The sequence below is a fragment of the Rhincodon typus genome, chromosome 9, assembly GCF_021869965.1.
Source record: "Rhincodon typus isolate 14 chromosome 9, sRhiTyp1.1, whole genome shotgun sequence".
NCBI classification, from domain to species: domain Eukaryota; kingdom Metazoa; phylum Chordata; class Chondrichthyes; order Orectolobiformes; family Rhincodontidae; genus Rhincodon; species Rhincodon typus.
This window is the reverse complement of record NC_063340.1, coordinates 47196284-47211328: the sequence shown is the minus strand read 5'-3', so window position 1 is coordinate 47211328 and position 15045 is coordinate 47196284. Positions and strand designations below refer to the sequence as shown.

The 15045-nt window shown below is 36.9% G+C and overlaps 1 protein-coding gene across 3 annotated transcripts in view; it reads right to left on the bottom strand.

The window, feature by feature from the left end:
* The window catches only part of nrxn1a (neurexin 1a), a 1567205-nt gene that overhangs the window by 844405 nt on the left and 707755 nt on the right, over positions 1–15045 (bottom strand). For all 3 annotated transcript variants that reach the window (XM_048601292.1, XM_048601293.1, XM_048601291.1), the window contains one exon: positions 3804–4007. In XM_048601292.1, the coding sequence (XP_048457249.1) occupies positions 3804–4007 (204 nt within the window). The remainder of the gene's footprint in view (positions 1–3803; positions 4008–15045) is intronic.

Below are 15045 nucleotides of genomic sequence, written 5' to 3'. Positions count from 1 at the left end.
AAGTTGTAATTTGGCAAGATCACCTATCTGTGACCACTTTTAGATTCTTCAAAGGCTTAAAACAAATATTCCATTAATTTGCTTGCATAAAAGAATTAAAAACTAAAACCTAAAATGTATCAGCAATTTAGAAATGTAACTTAAATGTGGAAAAAGTGCACGATCATTTGACATTTGTGTGAAGGCACAAAGTAACTGATAGAAATACATTTTACAGTTTGGAAGAAGATTCTGAAACATAGCTTGTCAACTACATAATAAAAATTCTTGTAAAAATTATCTTTTTGCCACAGTTAAAAAATTGAAACATGCACCAGATCTTTTTGTTCAATTAGGTAGAAGTAAAACTGAAAATTCTATGTTAATTATGGAGATTGAGAGAGTACTTTGAGTGGTATACGTCCAATATCAAAACATTTTGACAGCGGTGTTCTGCTTGATTAAGAAAATCTTAAACACCCTTGAAGAATTTCATTTGTAAAAATTCCAGGTTAATTTTCATGTAGCTGGGTTTGTCATGTGTCGTCAACCGCAACAGAAAAGTGGTTGCAAACAGCCAAAGACCAAAGTGTACACATCTCCTTACGAGAAATGCTGTGCTTTTACACACCTCAGCAGCTATTTTAAAACATATTTATTATTGAGCATGGAAAACTTTAGTTTGGAGTCACTAGAAATGATACCACAGAGATCCAAGAGGAGATGCTCGCAGCACTCTTGTCATTTAATTATGAGGGTAAGGGATACAAGCAAATATTCCAGCAATACTATTGTCAATAGTGGGCTTATTTTTCATCACTTGTATGGCTATGTTTGTTGCAGATTGCTTATTTCATTTGGAACTAATTAAAATAGTGCTCAGGGAGGACAGTTCACTTTTCCAAATTATGATCTCTCCTGCATCTGGTGAAAATGATCAGAGCAATTTCCCAAAATGAAAGACCAGAAGATGTCATTGAAAGCAGTGACTCAGGCCTAACGCTGGTGCAGATAGAAGTCTTTGATATTAATCCTAATTATGTCAAAACAGCTACAAAATTAATAAATTGGATTCCCTTTTTTGAATAGAGGTTAAAAGAAAATGATGGTCTTATCTGGCATTGTGATATTAAGATTTCTATGGTGAGTCAAAAATCACATCAAAAACCACGCAATCTTTTTTTTCTATGTGATGAAGATTTTCATTATATGGAATGCATCCAAGAAAATAATAAAATTGCTTGAAAATTGTGGGACAACCAAATGTGATGAGAACTGCATTAAAGAATCATCAGGACCTGTTGCAAAGATAGGATGTCAGAGGTGAAACAGAATGCAGGAATACATTACAAAATGAATGTATGCATGTAACACCAATTATTGGGTCAAAAGGGAGGCACATCCTGTTGGAGTTCATTATACTGGGGATTCTGATGTCAAAGCAGATTGGGATGTTTCTTGTATCCTGAGATTTTTCTTTTATCTCCCTTTCAGTTAAGATTGTTTCAAATGTTCCATTTAGATGAGACTGCTGTTATTCACTTGACAAACGACTTGACATTTTTCTCTCTGCCGCAGTAGAAAGAATGACACTCTTATCATCTTCAGAAAATGACATTTTGTATTTTGCCTTGTTTTTCACAGGAGGAAACTCTCTTTCTCTACATGCCACTCCAAAGGTAGTGAATAATGTTTTGGGAGAATGTTTCTTTGTTGCCAAATTTTCAGATTTATATCTTGTGTTACAATTAAACATTTTTTAAAGGCAATTAGTGGTTTGGAAAGAAAAAAACGATGAAATATGGAAAGTTGTTTGCCTTAAAATGAGTGTGTGCACCCTACCATGATTGAGAGGTTTCAGTCACCTTATAACATGTGACACAAAGCTCCAGGCTTTTATCAATGTCATGCAATCCAAAGGGCTGTGATAAAACCATCAAACAGCACACCCCTCCTCCGGTTGGTTATTACTATATACAACTAGTTTAACAAAAATAAAAAATCCATTTCATGGTCCAGTAGCTGTGCTGAAAAAGCTGTCCTCCTGAATAAGAAGCTTGAACTTGAAACACCCTCTCTAGAATAATGGATATAATTACTAAACCTTCCAACTCCAGATATAAATTTTGCCAATTTCACAAGGCTCAAATTGAGAACAGAGATGAAATTAGTCCCTTTATATTTTGCACAATCATATGGCCAGTCAACTAATCAATAAAAAGTTGATAGCTTTGAAATTCTAGTGGCTAAAAGTTGAATCTTGTGTGACCGGCTGGAATATGGGCCAGGTCGCAACTTTGACATGAATCAAGTCATTTGGCTTAAAGTTTGAAATTCCAGTCTTGGCGGAAATGTGTCTAATTTTTTGTTTAGCGTGTGCAAAGTAATATACACTGTAATTACAATACAAGTCAAGGAAGAGAAAGAGATGGACATTTTGGTGAAATTGTTCAATGCACTTGCCTCGTATACGAGAATGAGCAGTGTTAGGAATGTCATAGTTTTGTGACCATCATGGGATGTTTTGGGAAGCTAGTATCAACCCTGACCTCAAATTGTTTGCATACACTAACATAAATGAAACGGAGAGGCAGATTTCATCAACACTGCATATTCTTCTCCATCAACCTAACAAAATAGTTTAAGCATAAATATTTCAAACTGCAGTGAGCAGAAATGCGAATACATGTAATACTGCAAATGTGGATTTATTTCAATTTGTTTCTTTTAAAGCACGAATTATTCATGTTTTTTTTCCATTTTAAAAAAAAAGTGTTTGAATGAAACTAAAGCAAGCATTTTCACTGTAAAAGAGGCTGCACATTCTTGTTCGCATGGCTGTTTGCTTAGGGCCGCAGACCTTGGCCTTTGAAGGGTTGTGTACCATCTTTTGATCCAAAACAAGTGTGTAACTATCACCACAGTACAATAAAAATGGACTTTTAAAAGTATGAATATGATTAGAATGAAGAGCAGTGGATACAACATTTGTTAAAAACAAAGTGATAAAAGCAGAAGCCCATAAAGTTATTCAAGGGAAAGTAAATGACCAATTTGTTGCTAAATATCTACTTTCCAAAATACTAGGTATAATTTTCCAAGTTCAAAGTTTCTTAATCTTGTATAACTATGCAAGTAATATACACTTAGAAAAAACTGGAGCTGGATAGACTATCTTTTATTTGCAACAAAATATCATATCTGAGTTGGGAAAGACTCAAATATGGTAATGTTCATGGAGACTGGAGCAAAGTTATGATTTTTAACTGCTTCTATACCTGTTCTTCCTAAAATACTCCACAAATATTGCCTTTGAGGAAATGGCTATAAAAGTGCATTAAGACAACTGCAGAACAATCATAGCTTCCTGTGAATACCAGGCACCAGATCAATGCTAATCTTCTTTCTCTTTTATTTATTTGAAGATTATTTTGCATCCATCACAGCATGGAATGTATGACAGAAATGTGTCAGATGCAATGTCTTCGAGACTGCTTGATAAATGGGCTTCTTGCTTCAGATACAAAGAAAATGTAAAAATGAAATATGAATTTATTAAATGCATTTGAGAAAGAAACTTTGCACTTTTAGCATAAGAAACACCTCAAAAATATATTATTCATAACAAAACAGAAATGACAATTTTGTTTATATGAAAAAGCCAAGTCTCAAAAGATGGGCTGATAAATTATGGCAACAAGTTTTCTTGCATCTTTCATTCTTAAGTGTTTTTATCTTCAAACAGATTCGTGAAAGCAACCTAATGAACCATTTAAAACATCTATTTAAAAAACGTGATGAGACAAAGTCAAAATGGATGTTACCTAGGTTGACAGTTAGTTTGACACGACCACCATCAAGTTCCAGTCTCAGAGTATCTGCCGAATCTCGGGAAGTTGTTGCCATTAAGATTCCGTATGCTCTTTGGGACATAAACCGCAATGATACATCCTCTGCTTCTGTGTGCATTACAACAGGTAGCTGGATTTTCATAAACTTGCTTCCATCATAACTCAGTATTGTTGCTTCTGTTAAACATTGGAGGAAACAAAATGCCATGAATACATTTCAGAACACACTAATTCTAAATCTCAATTTCAAATATTTCTGAATGCTGTGCCATTGGATATCAGCACCTCTGTCTGTTTGCTGGCATTCTGTTTTAGTTGTTGCTTTTGGGTTACAAAGGTTATGTACCTTCTCAGTTTTAGTTTTGTTCTTCATGTGCAAGTTATAATTCTGATTTTTGGACTTTCATATTTGATGTGTGAACATTAATATCATGACAAAACTCTTGAAAAAAAATCACCAAAGTTCTGTCAGTCAAGATTAATCTTTCAAACATGTGTTTAGATAAAATGCAAAAATATGACATTTTAAAGTAGTTAAACAAATTAAAAGTAAACTTGCAACTGTATTAGTAATTTTGCATTTGACTCACTGAATCCCTACAGTGTAGAAGCAGTCCATTGAGACCACACCAACTCTCTGAAGAGCATCCCACTCAGACCCACCACTGTGTGCACCTCCCCATTCTGTAACCCTGCATTTCCCATGGTTAACCCATCTAGCCTGCACATCCCTGGACACTATGGGCAAATTAGCATGGCCAATCCACCTAATCTGTACATCTTTGGAGGAAACTGCAGCACCCAAAGGAAACTCATGCAGGCACAGGGAGAACGCACAAACTCCACACAGGCACGCGAGGGTAGACTCGAACTTGAGTCCCCGGTGCTGTGAGGCAGCAGTACTAACCGCTGAGCCACCAGCCACTGTGCTGCCCTTTGTAAAACTATGTAAAGCTTTTCTTGTTCAAATGGAAAAATTAAATGCATAATTTAATTTAAACATGGGTCAAACTTTGTTTTACATAAATAACTTACAGCTTTCTCGGACTATGTTGCTCCTCATATTTGAAAAGATGTTGAACACAAGAAAATAAGGAGGATTCTCAGAGTATCAAGATAAGTTACTCAAAAGTAAATTAGAACAGCAACAAGGTTTGAACAGATGAAGCAAAATTAGTGAAGACTTATTTTCTATTTGGCACTAAAGGTATTTTAAACCTGTTTCAGGAAAATGAAATCTTAACTTTGGATTCAAACCAAATAACAATTTCTTAACATCTACGCAGATTGCATTATACAAGTCACAAAGAATAGGAGATAAAATAGCAATCTCCTTTTGCCGTTTTTGTGGGTCAGCTGGGATTCAAGTTAAAGCTGATAGCAGATGCTCCTCAGGATACTTGACAACATTTACCCACAGCTGACCTGCAACACTTATCATAAAAAACACAAGATCTTTGAGCAAACACAAAGGATGGTTAGTGTTTTATTATTCACCTATAGTCTTTAACCTTTAACAGTGTTTAGCTTTACTTGATGCTGACTTTTTTTTGTTTGCTTTCCTTCTCTTCTATTTCATTTACAGAACTTTCTGTACAGAATAAATGTCCCTCACTGTTTAAATACTCTATCATTTTAAATGTCATTACATGATTGTAAAATGCCATAGAATGCGTGTGTGGGAGTGTTAGGGAAAATTGGAGGGTAAAGGGGAAGAAGTTACTGTCAACTAGAAATACCTTCTTAGAATCCCTCCAGTGTGGAATTTAGCCCAACAAGTCCACACTGATTCTCTGAAGAGCATCCCACCCAGACTCTATCCCTGTAATCCTGTATTTCCCCAGGCTAATCTACCAATTTACACATCCCTGGATGCTAAAGGCAATTTAGCATGCCCAATCCACCTTACTTGCACATGTTTGCACTGTAGGAGGAAACCAGAGCACCCAGAGGGGACCCGCACAGACACAAGGAGAACATGCAAACGCCACACAAACTCCAAACCTCGCTTTCCTGAGGCTGGAATAGAACCTAGGTCCCTGGCACAGTGAAGCAGCAATGTTAACCACTGAACCACTATGCTGCATACTTGTTTTGTTTGACAATCTATCAAAATGACAGCCCAAGATTAGTGTTGACTAGTAATACTTATTGGATATGCTTTTTTGTTCTGTGCAGCTAACTGAGAATGATATAAAGGCGATCCACTGATGCCAGGCTAAAAGACTGTCAGGAGGCATGTCAGCTCATTGTCATTGATTGTTACACAATTGTTGATCCAAAGCCATCTTTCTGTCTACTGAAATCCCTGTTGAATTATTCTATGCAGAGACCAAACATCAATGGGGATTGTGTTCAAAAGGAAAAAGTGTATTCTTGATCAATCTGGGAAACAAAAGCCATACGTTGATGAATGACAGCTTGTGGACACCTTCCACATTTATTCTCAAACTCTCTCCACACTGAATGTCAGTTGGGTGTATCTCCTTTGTTTTCACTTCAATTAATGCTGGTTTTGAGCAGCATGTAGGAGCCTTCCAACTAAAAAAAAACATGATTTAATAAAACAAGTGGTTTGAAAACAAAACAAAACTTCTGGAACAAATGGGCATAAATACTCATCTTTATTTCTTCCACCACAGCAGTGACTTCCTTAAATTGAAGCTATCCTGTGAAATTTAATCAATTTCAAGCAATATCAAAAGTTATGGGCATGGTTCTGAAAGACAAGACATTCTTAAAAGGCGCAAGCTGGAATGATAAATTTACAGAAATAAAAACAATTGGGAAGAAATTTAACTACAAAAATAATAGACCAATTTAGTTTGCATTGTGGGGATTGGGAGAAGGCGTTTGTGTCAGAAAAATCTGCTTTCTGACCCCAAATTCACCTCCAATCTGCAACCATCTATTTCTGGCTTTAACTGGCTCCTGGCTTTTGCCCACTTCTGATGGGGTAGCCATTCAGATGTAAGAAGCTGGACTGTAGTTTAAAACATAATATTGAGTCTGTGAAACCCATTGAGGCTGTCAATCAAGCTTAGCCTCTGAGTGGGCAACAAATCACGTAAATCACGAACAACCTGTGGATTTTAATCCTGAATGACAGGTTCTTCTCAACTTCCTGACTGACCCATTCCCTGCAAGTCAGGTCAGTGAGAATTCTATCCTACATTTCTCTTTATGCTATGTTTCAAGTAAGCATATGAAAGCAAAATATTGTAGGAGCGGAGAACAAATACGGAGAGGTAAATCCGCCTCTGGTTAGCATTAGGCCTGGGAAGGAAAACGCCTTTCTAATTTATTGTATCAAGTTGGATTAAATAATAATGCTAACAGCTGGACTGAATCAACAGTGATGTTAGATAATATCAGATCAATTAGGATTGGGACCTGAGGAAATAAGGTTCCAGCAAAGTGCTGCTCTGCCATATTTTTATAAAGAGTTTAATGGTTAACAAATATTACTGCTTTACACTGATTTGTTGTCCAGTCCTCAGCTAAGCATTGTTCTCCAAACCTGCTCACAATACTCTACATTGTACCAGATATGGTGTGCAGTCTGCTAGCCATCAGTGAGAGATCCTGAGACAACATTGCTAAAGACAAGAAAACTGATAAAGTTTTCAGTACAGCACTGTGGCTAATACCCATGACAGTGCTTGAAGCAATCTCCTCACCAAATTTAACAACACAGGGCCATGGGAGAAATGTAAAGACTCTATCTAAAGACCTGGATCTTGTGGAAGGCCTCAGCCAATCTGCATACTTGACAGACTGGTGTCACTGAATTGATTGATCTGCCTCTGAATGGTCTTTGGGAGTTTCTCAGAAGTTCAAGAACATTCAGGTCAGTGTACAATGCCGCCAAGATTCTGAGAAGATGGGGTTGAGAGGGAAACTGCCAAACGTGAGGAGCTCATTAACGCTACTGATTCATACTTTGGGAATCAAAGGACAACTTTGATCAACAAACAAAAGCAGCAAGGACACTCAGAGTATTGCAGTTAATTTTGACCTCTTTCCTAATGGTGTCAGTCAGGCACCAGCTGAGTGTTAAGAACTGTGCATTTGTATGAATATCAAGATATAACTTAAAAGAGGTAACATTTAAACTAACTAAATTGAACGCGCTCTATAACTCAGAAACAACCAGTGCCAAGCAGTATCAAGATAAATCAGAAAACTCCCAATGAAACAACAAGAATGCACCAACATATTTATATTCATATCTCTACTGTATTGAGGATATACGAGAAAGGCATTAAGTGTATTGTATATCTTGTTTGGTTATAATTTATACTTTTTCTATGCAGGCAATCCCTACGTTGTGAATGGCTTCTGTTCTCACGTCTGTTTGCAAGTTGATTTGATTGCAACTTGGAACATAAGCAGGATAATATAAACCAGCCACTTATAAGTACAGGAAAGATTTGTATGTTGGGTCTTTAAAATAACATTCCCATATGGGATCATGTTCTTCAGTATGAGCATTCATAAGTCAGATGTTTGTAAATTGAGAGACCTGTACTAAATTCAGTTATAATATTTTATAGGATTATTAAACCAACTAAAAGTAAAATTTGATCTCATGGATAAGGAATACCATTTAAACTTGACGTCATGACTAAAATAGTAGCCGATTTCTTCAGTATTCTATGTCTGATGTTTTAACAAACAGATTCTTGAGCTTGAATTTTTCTGCAACTGGAGGGTATATGTGTAGTTACAAAATTGGTGGTGGAAATGAAATTTGGAAGTCCAACCCCATGGCACACACACACACCTTTCTCGGGTGGTGGGGAGGTGAGGTGTAGAGGGAGTGAATCGTGAATGCAGAGAGAGGTGGATTCTAATTACACATCCATAGTTCATGGAAGTGACTTAAGCTAATCTGATTTTCTCCAGTGGAGTGTCCAAAACACAAGTTGCTCAATTTAAACATAGTCAAAGAACTTTTCAAATCAAAGAACACTGGATCTAAAAATAAAAATGTTGCAATTGCAAAAAAAAAAGCTTCAGCTGCTTGACTGAAGTTCCCAGACTATGGCACTTTCAGGGAAAGGTCACATGGTGCAAAACATGTTCGTTTTTAAGACAGACAGTCAGAGAAAACTTGCTAAGGAGGATGAGCCTTTGCCCACTCTTTCATTCTTGGAAATCCCTCTCATCGAAGTTTGTGTGCTGAAAACCAACTGGAAGACCTTATTGCTGTAAATGGAGGGTTCGTAAGGAAAAGTGTGAATCGATATCATTGTCTTGAGAAATAGTGAATTCAACCAGCCATACCTGATCCAAGAAGAAATTTCACTAAAAATAGCTTTATTGAAAGTAACTTTGGCTGCAGACCAACATTTGAACAATCTATGAATAATTCTTGATTTTAAATGAACTGTTGTTTGGCCAAAGTTCTTCTGAAATAATAATGTGAAGAGTTTGCGTGTATGTCCATGCATGTTTTTTGAAAAGGTCAGTTGGGCATCCTTGTGCATTTTAAATCTTAATAACTTAAATCTGTTCATATTTATAAAATTGTCACTTAAGTTCTTTTTTTTTGCAATACAACTGTGTTAACTTCAGGGATATGCCTTGTTTCTTTCTGATACTAGGCTACATGCACTTCAAAACCTATGATTGTTGCTATCATTTCCGCTTTAAATTAAAACTTTATTGTGAACAGTAGAGGAGTTACACAAGGAAATAAATCAACGTACCCCTCCAACCTGGTCATTACACTGTAAGCAAAGGAACATTCAGCTAACTGAGAGACAGGAAATCTTGCAATTGCTGAGGTAATGAATCTCTTGCAAATGAACGTGTAATCTCTCGGTTCAGGAGCTGCTATATGGAAAAATACAGTTGATACTATTGCAATGAACATTGTGTCAATTGTTACACTTAAGTTTGACATTGAGATCTGAGTTGCAGTTAGAAAGGTCGTAACTGTAGGAGTAAAATCTTTCATCTTTATGAACATACAAGGGAAACACCTGAGCTGTGATATCACTGGTCTGTTGAAGATGTGTTTGGGATGATTTTGTGTGTGTGTGTGCGCAACTACATGTTAGATATTTTGAAAAGTAGTTTTGCTGCTAATTTATTACCTGTTATTTTTTGGCAACTTAAATGTCATGGTGTCTAAAAATTAATGCTTTTGTTGCGTGTTATTGTGACTTTAAGTTTATTGGTACACTGATAATTCACGAGTATGCTGACAAATTTTTCTAATTCTGCTTTTGTCTGAGTTCAAATACCACATAAGTCAATGTAAATACACAATCTTTTTTTTTTAACTAGCTGACATGCATCAATGAATAAGTGAGTTGGTGAGACTAAAAAAGGAGCCCCTGAAAACTAAAAGAAACAAATCAAAAAGATAGCCCTCAAGAAAACTTCAGGGAAGCTCACAAAATAAAATTGATCCAGTTTATTAAAATATTGTGCACTACAAATGCTGTCTCACCATAATGAATTAACATAATAAATCAAAATATTATAATGCAGACAAATAACAAAGTAACATCTGTGTTCTGAACAAGAATATGGGTGCAAAATGGGTGTTATATTATTACTTTGCAGCAAATATTTAATCATTACCTTTATTTTAACAGCCAGGAAGAAAAGTGCAAAGTAAGTTTTATAAATATTCAAGATTTTAACTTGCTTTGCAAAAAATTGTTCAAATCAGAAGTATGCATAAATGGTGATGGTGCTACTTTGGGAATAATAAATGTTCATGAATATTTTACATCCACTGCCCTTGCGGATCCACATTTGTTTTTTTCTTTTTAAATCGGAATTTCTTCATAGAATTATTGAATCCCTGTAGTGTGGAAGCAGGTCATCTGGTCCATCTAGGTCACATTGCCCCTCCAAACAGCATCCCGGCCAGACCCACCCTATTCCCGTAACCCTGCATTTTTCATGGCTAATCCACCTAGCCTGCAAATCCTTGGACGCTATGGGCAATTTAGCATGGCCAATCCACCCAACCTGCACATCTTCGGACATTTTAGTTGCAGCCTGTCACATTGCCTTGAAACCAACTTGCCAAGTCGTGATACTTAAGTTTAAACAATACTGGCCAGAGTACAAACATCTTATTGATTTTGAGTGGTTTGTTGCATTCTTTGATGCCACCTCAACTGGAAGTTGTATCTCAAGCACAATTTTTTCATCAGTGTGACATTATGATTTTGTGTAACAACGAATTTCTCTACGAACATGTCCATACAACACCATTAAGTTCTATTGTTCACTGGCATCTGAGTTCATATCATCCAAATTTATTTCAATCAGAACTGCAGAATACAGACTGAAACAATCTTTACACCATTATCAATATAACAGTTCACCAATCAACTTCTTAACCTCATCAAGACTAGAACTTTTGAGGTTTGATTGCAACTATCCATTCTTTTCCCCCCAGTAAGAGCAAATGCAAGAAGCCTTCATTTTTTCTGACTTGAAGACCCAACTCAAAATAAAGGGCCAAGTCCTATACAATGTTTCACTCTCGGGTGGTGGAGATGGGATCAAAATGGATCTGCTGACCCTAGAAGCAGAATGACCACAGTGGGGTGAGAGTGCTGAGAAAAGTATGTTAGCAGGTTCAGCTTAGTTCTTTGGTTTTCTTGGTTTTCCCAGTTGTTTTAAAATATGTAAGCACTCAGCCCTTACCACTCAAATGCCTATGACAACTTCATGTCTCTCATACCCTCAGTCTGCCTCAATAACTACTCACAGAATCCATTGTGGGTAAATTTCAGGAGCCATGTTGGGAATAAATAAAGTCTTCTGACTCATGCATGTTTCAAACAGAAAAAAAAACTTTCACTCATGAAGTCTATGCAAAGATTTGTTATTCCCTCAAGCAGCAAGATTGTTGAAAATCCAAACAAATTTCGATTCAATAACCAATTCAAACACATCTAATCCTTGAACAGCTCATAAAATGATCAATCAAAACTGAAATTCAGATCCATTGCCGAGGTATGCTTTTCTAGACCATTTAAAACTCAGCCAAATGTCCGTAATAGGCTTAGTCATAACAAATGCTTTGGGAAATGGCAATAATAATTTCTATCACAATTTCAAGCACAGATAATAATCTAAGATAGCCCAGATGACTATCAAGCAAAGCAGTTTAGCAGCATGCGTATTTTTGTTTATATTCTAGCTTTCAGCTCGGGGTAAATTTTTGGTTTTGCTTTTAAATGCAAAAAGTAAGTTTAGATCATGATACTTAAGCAGACCTTATGCATCCTTCAAGAGTATTCACATTTCCATGAAATCATGATTCTCACACTATGGATGAAGACCCTTGCAACAGCAAAAGTGAGTCTGTTTAAACTCAGTACTAGTTTCCAGTTACCTTGTTAAGCTTGGGTTTCCTGCCTGTGTGAGTCATGCTTGCTGTCTTTTCTCTACTAGTGAAAATGATAGAAATTGGCTAGAAATGGTGCTAAATATCTGCATTTGAATCCTGCCTGACATTTTTAAAGTTTTAAAGATTTAGACAGGGTGGTTAAAAAGACGTTTAGCATGCTTGCCTTAATTGCTCAGTCCTTTTGAATATAGGAGTTGGGACGTTACGTTGATGTTGTACAGGACATTGGCAAGGCCTCTTCTGGAATTCTCTTGTCCAGTCCTGGCTGCCCAGTTATAGAAAGGATATTATTAAGCTGGAGATGGTTCAGAAGAGATTTAGCAGGATGTTGATGGGTATGGAGGCTTTGAGTTGTTAAGGAAGACTGGATAGGCTGGGACTTTTCTCACTGGAGCGTAGGAGGTTGAGAGGTGACCTTAAAAAATCATAAGGGGCATAGATAAGTTGACAAGGATCTTTTCCCTTGAGTGGGGGAGTTCAAAACTCGGTGTCATATTTTTAAGGTGAGAGGAGAAAATTTTAAAAAAGACATGAGGGGCAATTTTTTCACACAGAGTGTGGAATGAAATTACTGGGGAAGTGGTAGATGCGGGCACAATTACAACATTTAGAAGACATTTGGATAAGTACATGAGCAGGAAAAGTTTGGAGGGATATGGGCCAGGAGCAGGCAGATGGGACTAGTTTAGTTTGGGATTGTATTCGGCCTTCACTGGTTTTACCAAAAATGTCTGTTTCCATGCTGTATGACTCTATGACTCGTTTTCTGGAGTCATCTTGACTCCAGAAAAATCCAGCCCTTCATTTTTTAGGTGAAGCTAGGAACGCAGTTGACAACCCTGACACAATTTTCAGCCAAAAGACAGACATGAATTTTGCAATTATTCTAACAACTGTTTTTGTACTGTTTAACTTAGCCATAAAGGCCCTTAAAGAAACATTGAAACTAGGTCCCATCAAGAATCTTATGTGATTTAACACTGTAAAATATGTACAGCATTGCAATTTATGAGAACAACAGCAATCACAATAGCAGGATCTAATTGCACTGTCAGCTCCATTTTGTATGCCATATACATTTCCTGAAATGTTTAATACTGTTATATTCTGTTTATGACAAGCTGCATCAGACTAATTATATGAATCTGATCTCTGGGATATGCTATTTTTGTCTTTTCAAATTAAATAACAATGGGATGTCTGCTGTACACTACATCACTTAAGATTCTTTTGAATGCATTTTTGCTGGGCTGTGCTAAGTGCAATACCTACAATTTACCACAAGGTGGTACAGCATGCACGTTCAAACAAAAACATTTCAAAATGCTTGGGACAGCTTTGTTTAGATGAGCAGCAAATTTGTTCAGTCCTTAACAGAACAATTGGGATGCAACAAACTGGCAATATATACGTATATATGTCGAAATTGTGGCATTTTCTTAACAGTGTCACCCTTCACTAAGTTTCCAAGTCAATGCAAAGAAAACCTCAAACATTTCTACTTTGTAAATGTAAAACAGAAAAAGGGATAGATGGATACAAATACATATCTTGTGACAGAATTGTAGATATCTCAACCAAATTCAAACAATAATCTAATCATGGAAGTTGAAGTGGGAACGGGAATAAATGAGAGTTGAGAAGCTAGAATTACATCGGAACTCACATTTGAACACAAAGATTACAGCACAGGATTGTAATTATTTATAAATTCAGCCTGTTTCAGCATTATCAGAGACAATTAGAATTGAGACCGACTGTGCAGGGTCTCTGAGCCCTTGATCTTGCAAGAGGATTAATGGTTGTAAAATCATTACTGGTGGTTAAGTGATCTGTAGTTGACTACATGGAATTTATCTGCCCATTGTACTTTGTGCATAAGTAACAAAATGGCAAAGATTACATGCACAATGGGGTATTCTTAAAACCTATAATTGTGATATGTTGCTACAAAGATCAATATTTAATGATCGAAAAAATAAGTGCTCAGGGTTCTTTAATCAATGGAAAGCATTCTTCCACATTAAGCATCTAAAGACAAGCACCAATTATCATACTGCAAGAATGTATTTCTGTCCTGGAAATTAGACTGGAAAATACACTGCCCTGCATTGCAAAAACCCTTGCACTTATCCTGTACTTCTGGAAGCAGATCTAACCAATTTTCTCTTCAGGAGTTGCAATTAGCACAAAAGAAGATGAGTCAAGCAGACACCTATTTTGTGGCTAGCTGCTTTGTTCATATTATTATAACAATATAATATGAGCAGAATCTTATAGGAACAGAGGAAGGTCTGTACATGCTAGCATCCATTCTTTGATCAGTATGTTTATTCTCGCATGATGCAGTAGAACTAGTCATGGAAGTTGGATAGGTCAACCAAGTGATCCCCAAACCCCAGAAATGAGGTAGGTTTGGGCTGACCTGAGACAAATGTGTTACAAGTCTGAATCTCAATTCCAACCTGTGTGCAACTTTCCCACTTTCAGTTTAATGGAGACATGATGTAGAGTCTGGGGTGGGTCATCTAGTCAACTCTTACAAGCAGGTTGCCATTTAACCTTTATAATGAATTAGTGTCTCTCATTTCTTCATCATCATAGATTCCCTACAGCGTGGAAATAGGCCCTTCGGCCCAACGAGTCCACATCGATCCTCAGAGCATCCCACCTAAACCCATCCCCCTATAACCCACCCTAACCTACATGTCCCTGAACACTATGGGCAATTTAGCATGGCCAATCCACCTAGCCTGCACATCTTTGGACTGTGGGAGGAAACCGGTGCACCCGGAGGAAACCCACACAGACACAGGGAGAATGTGC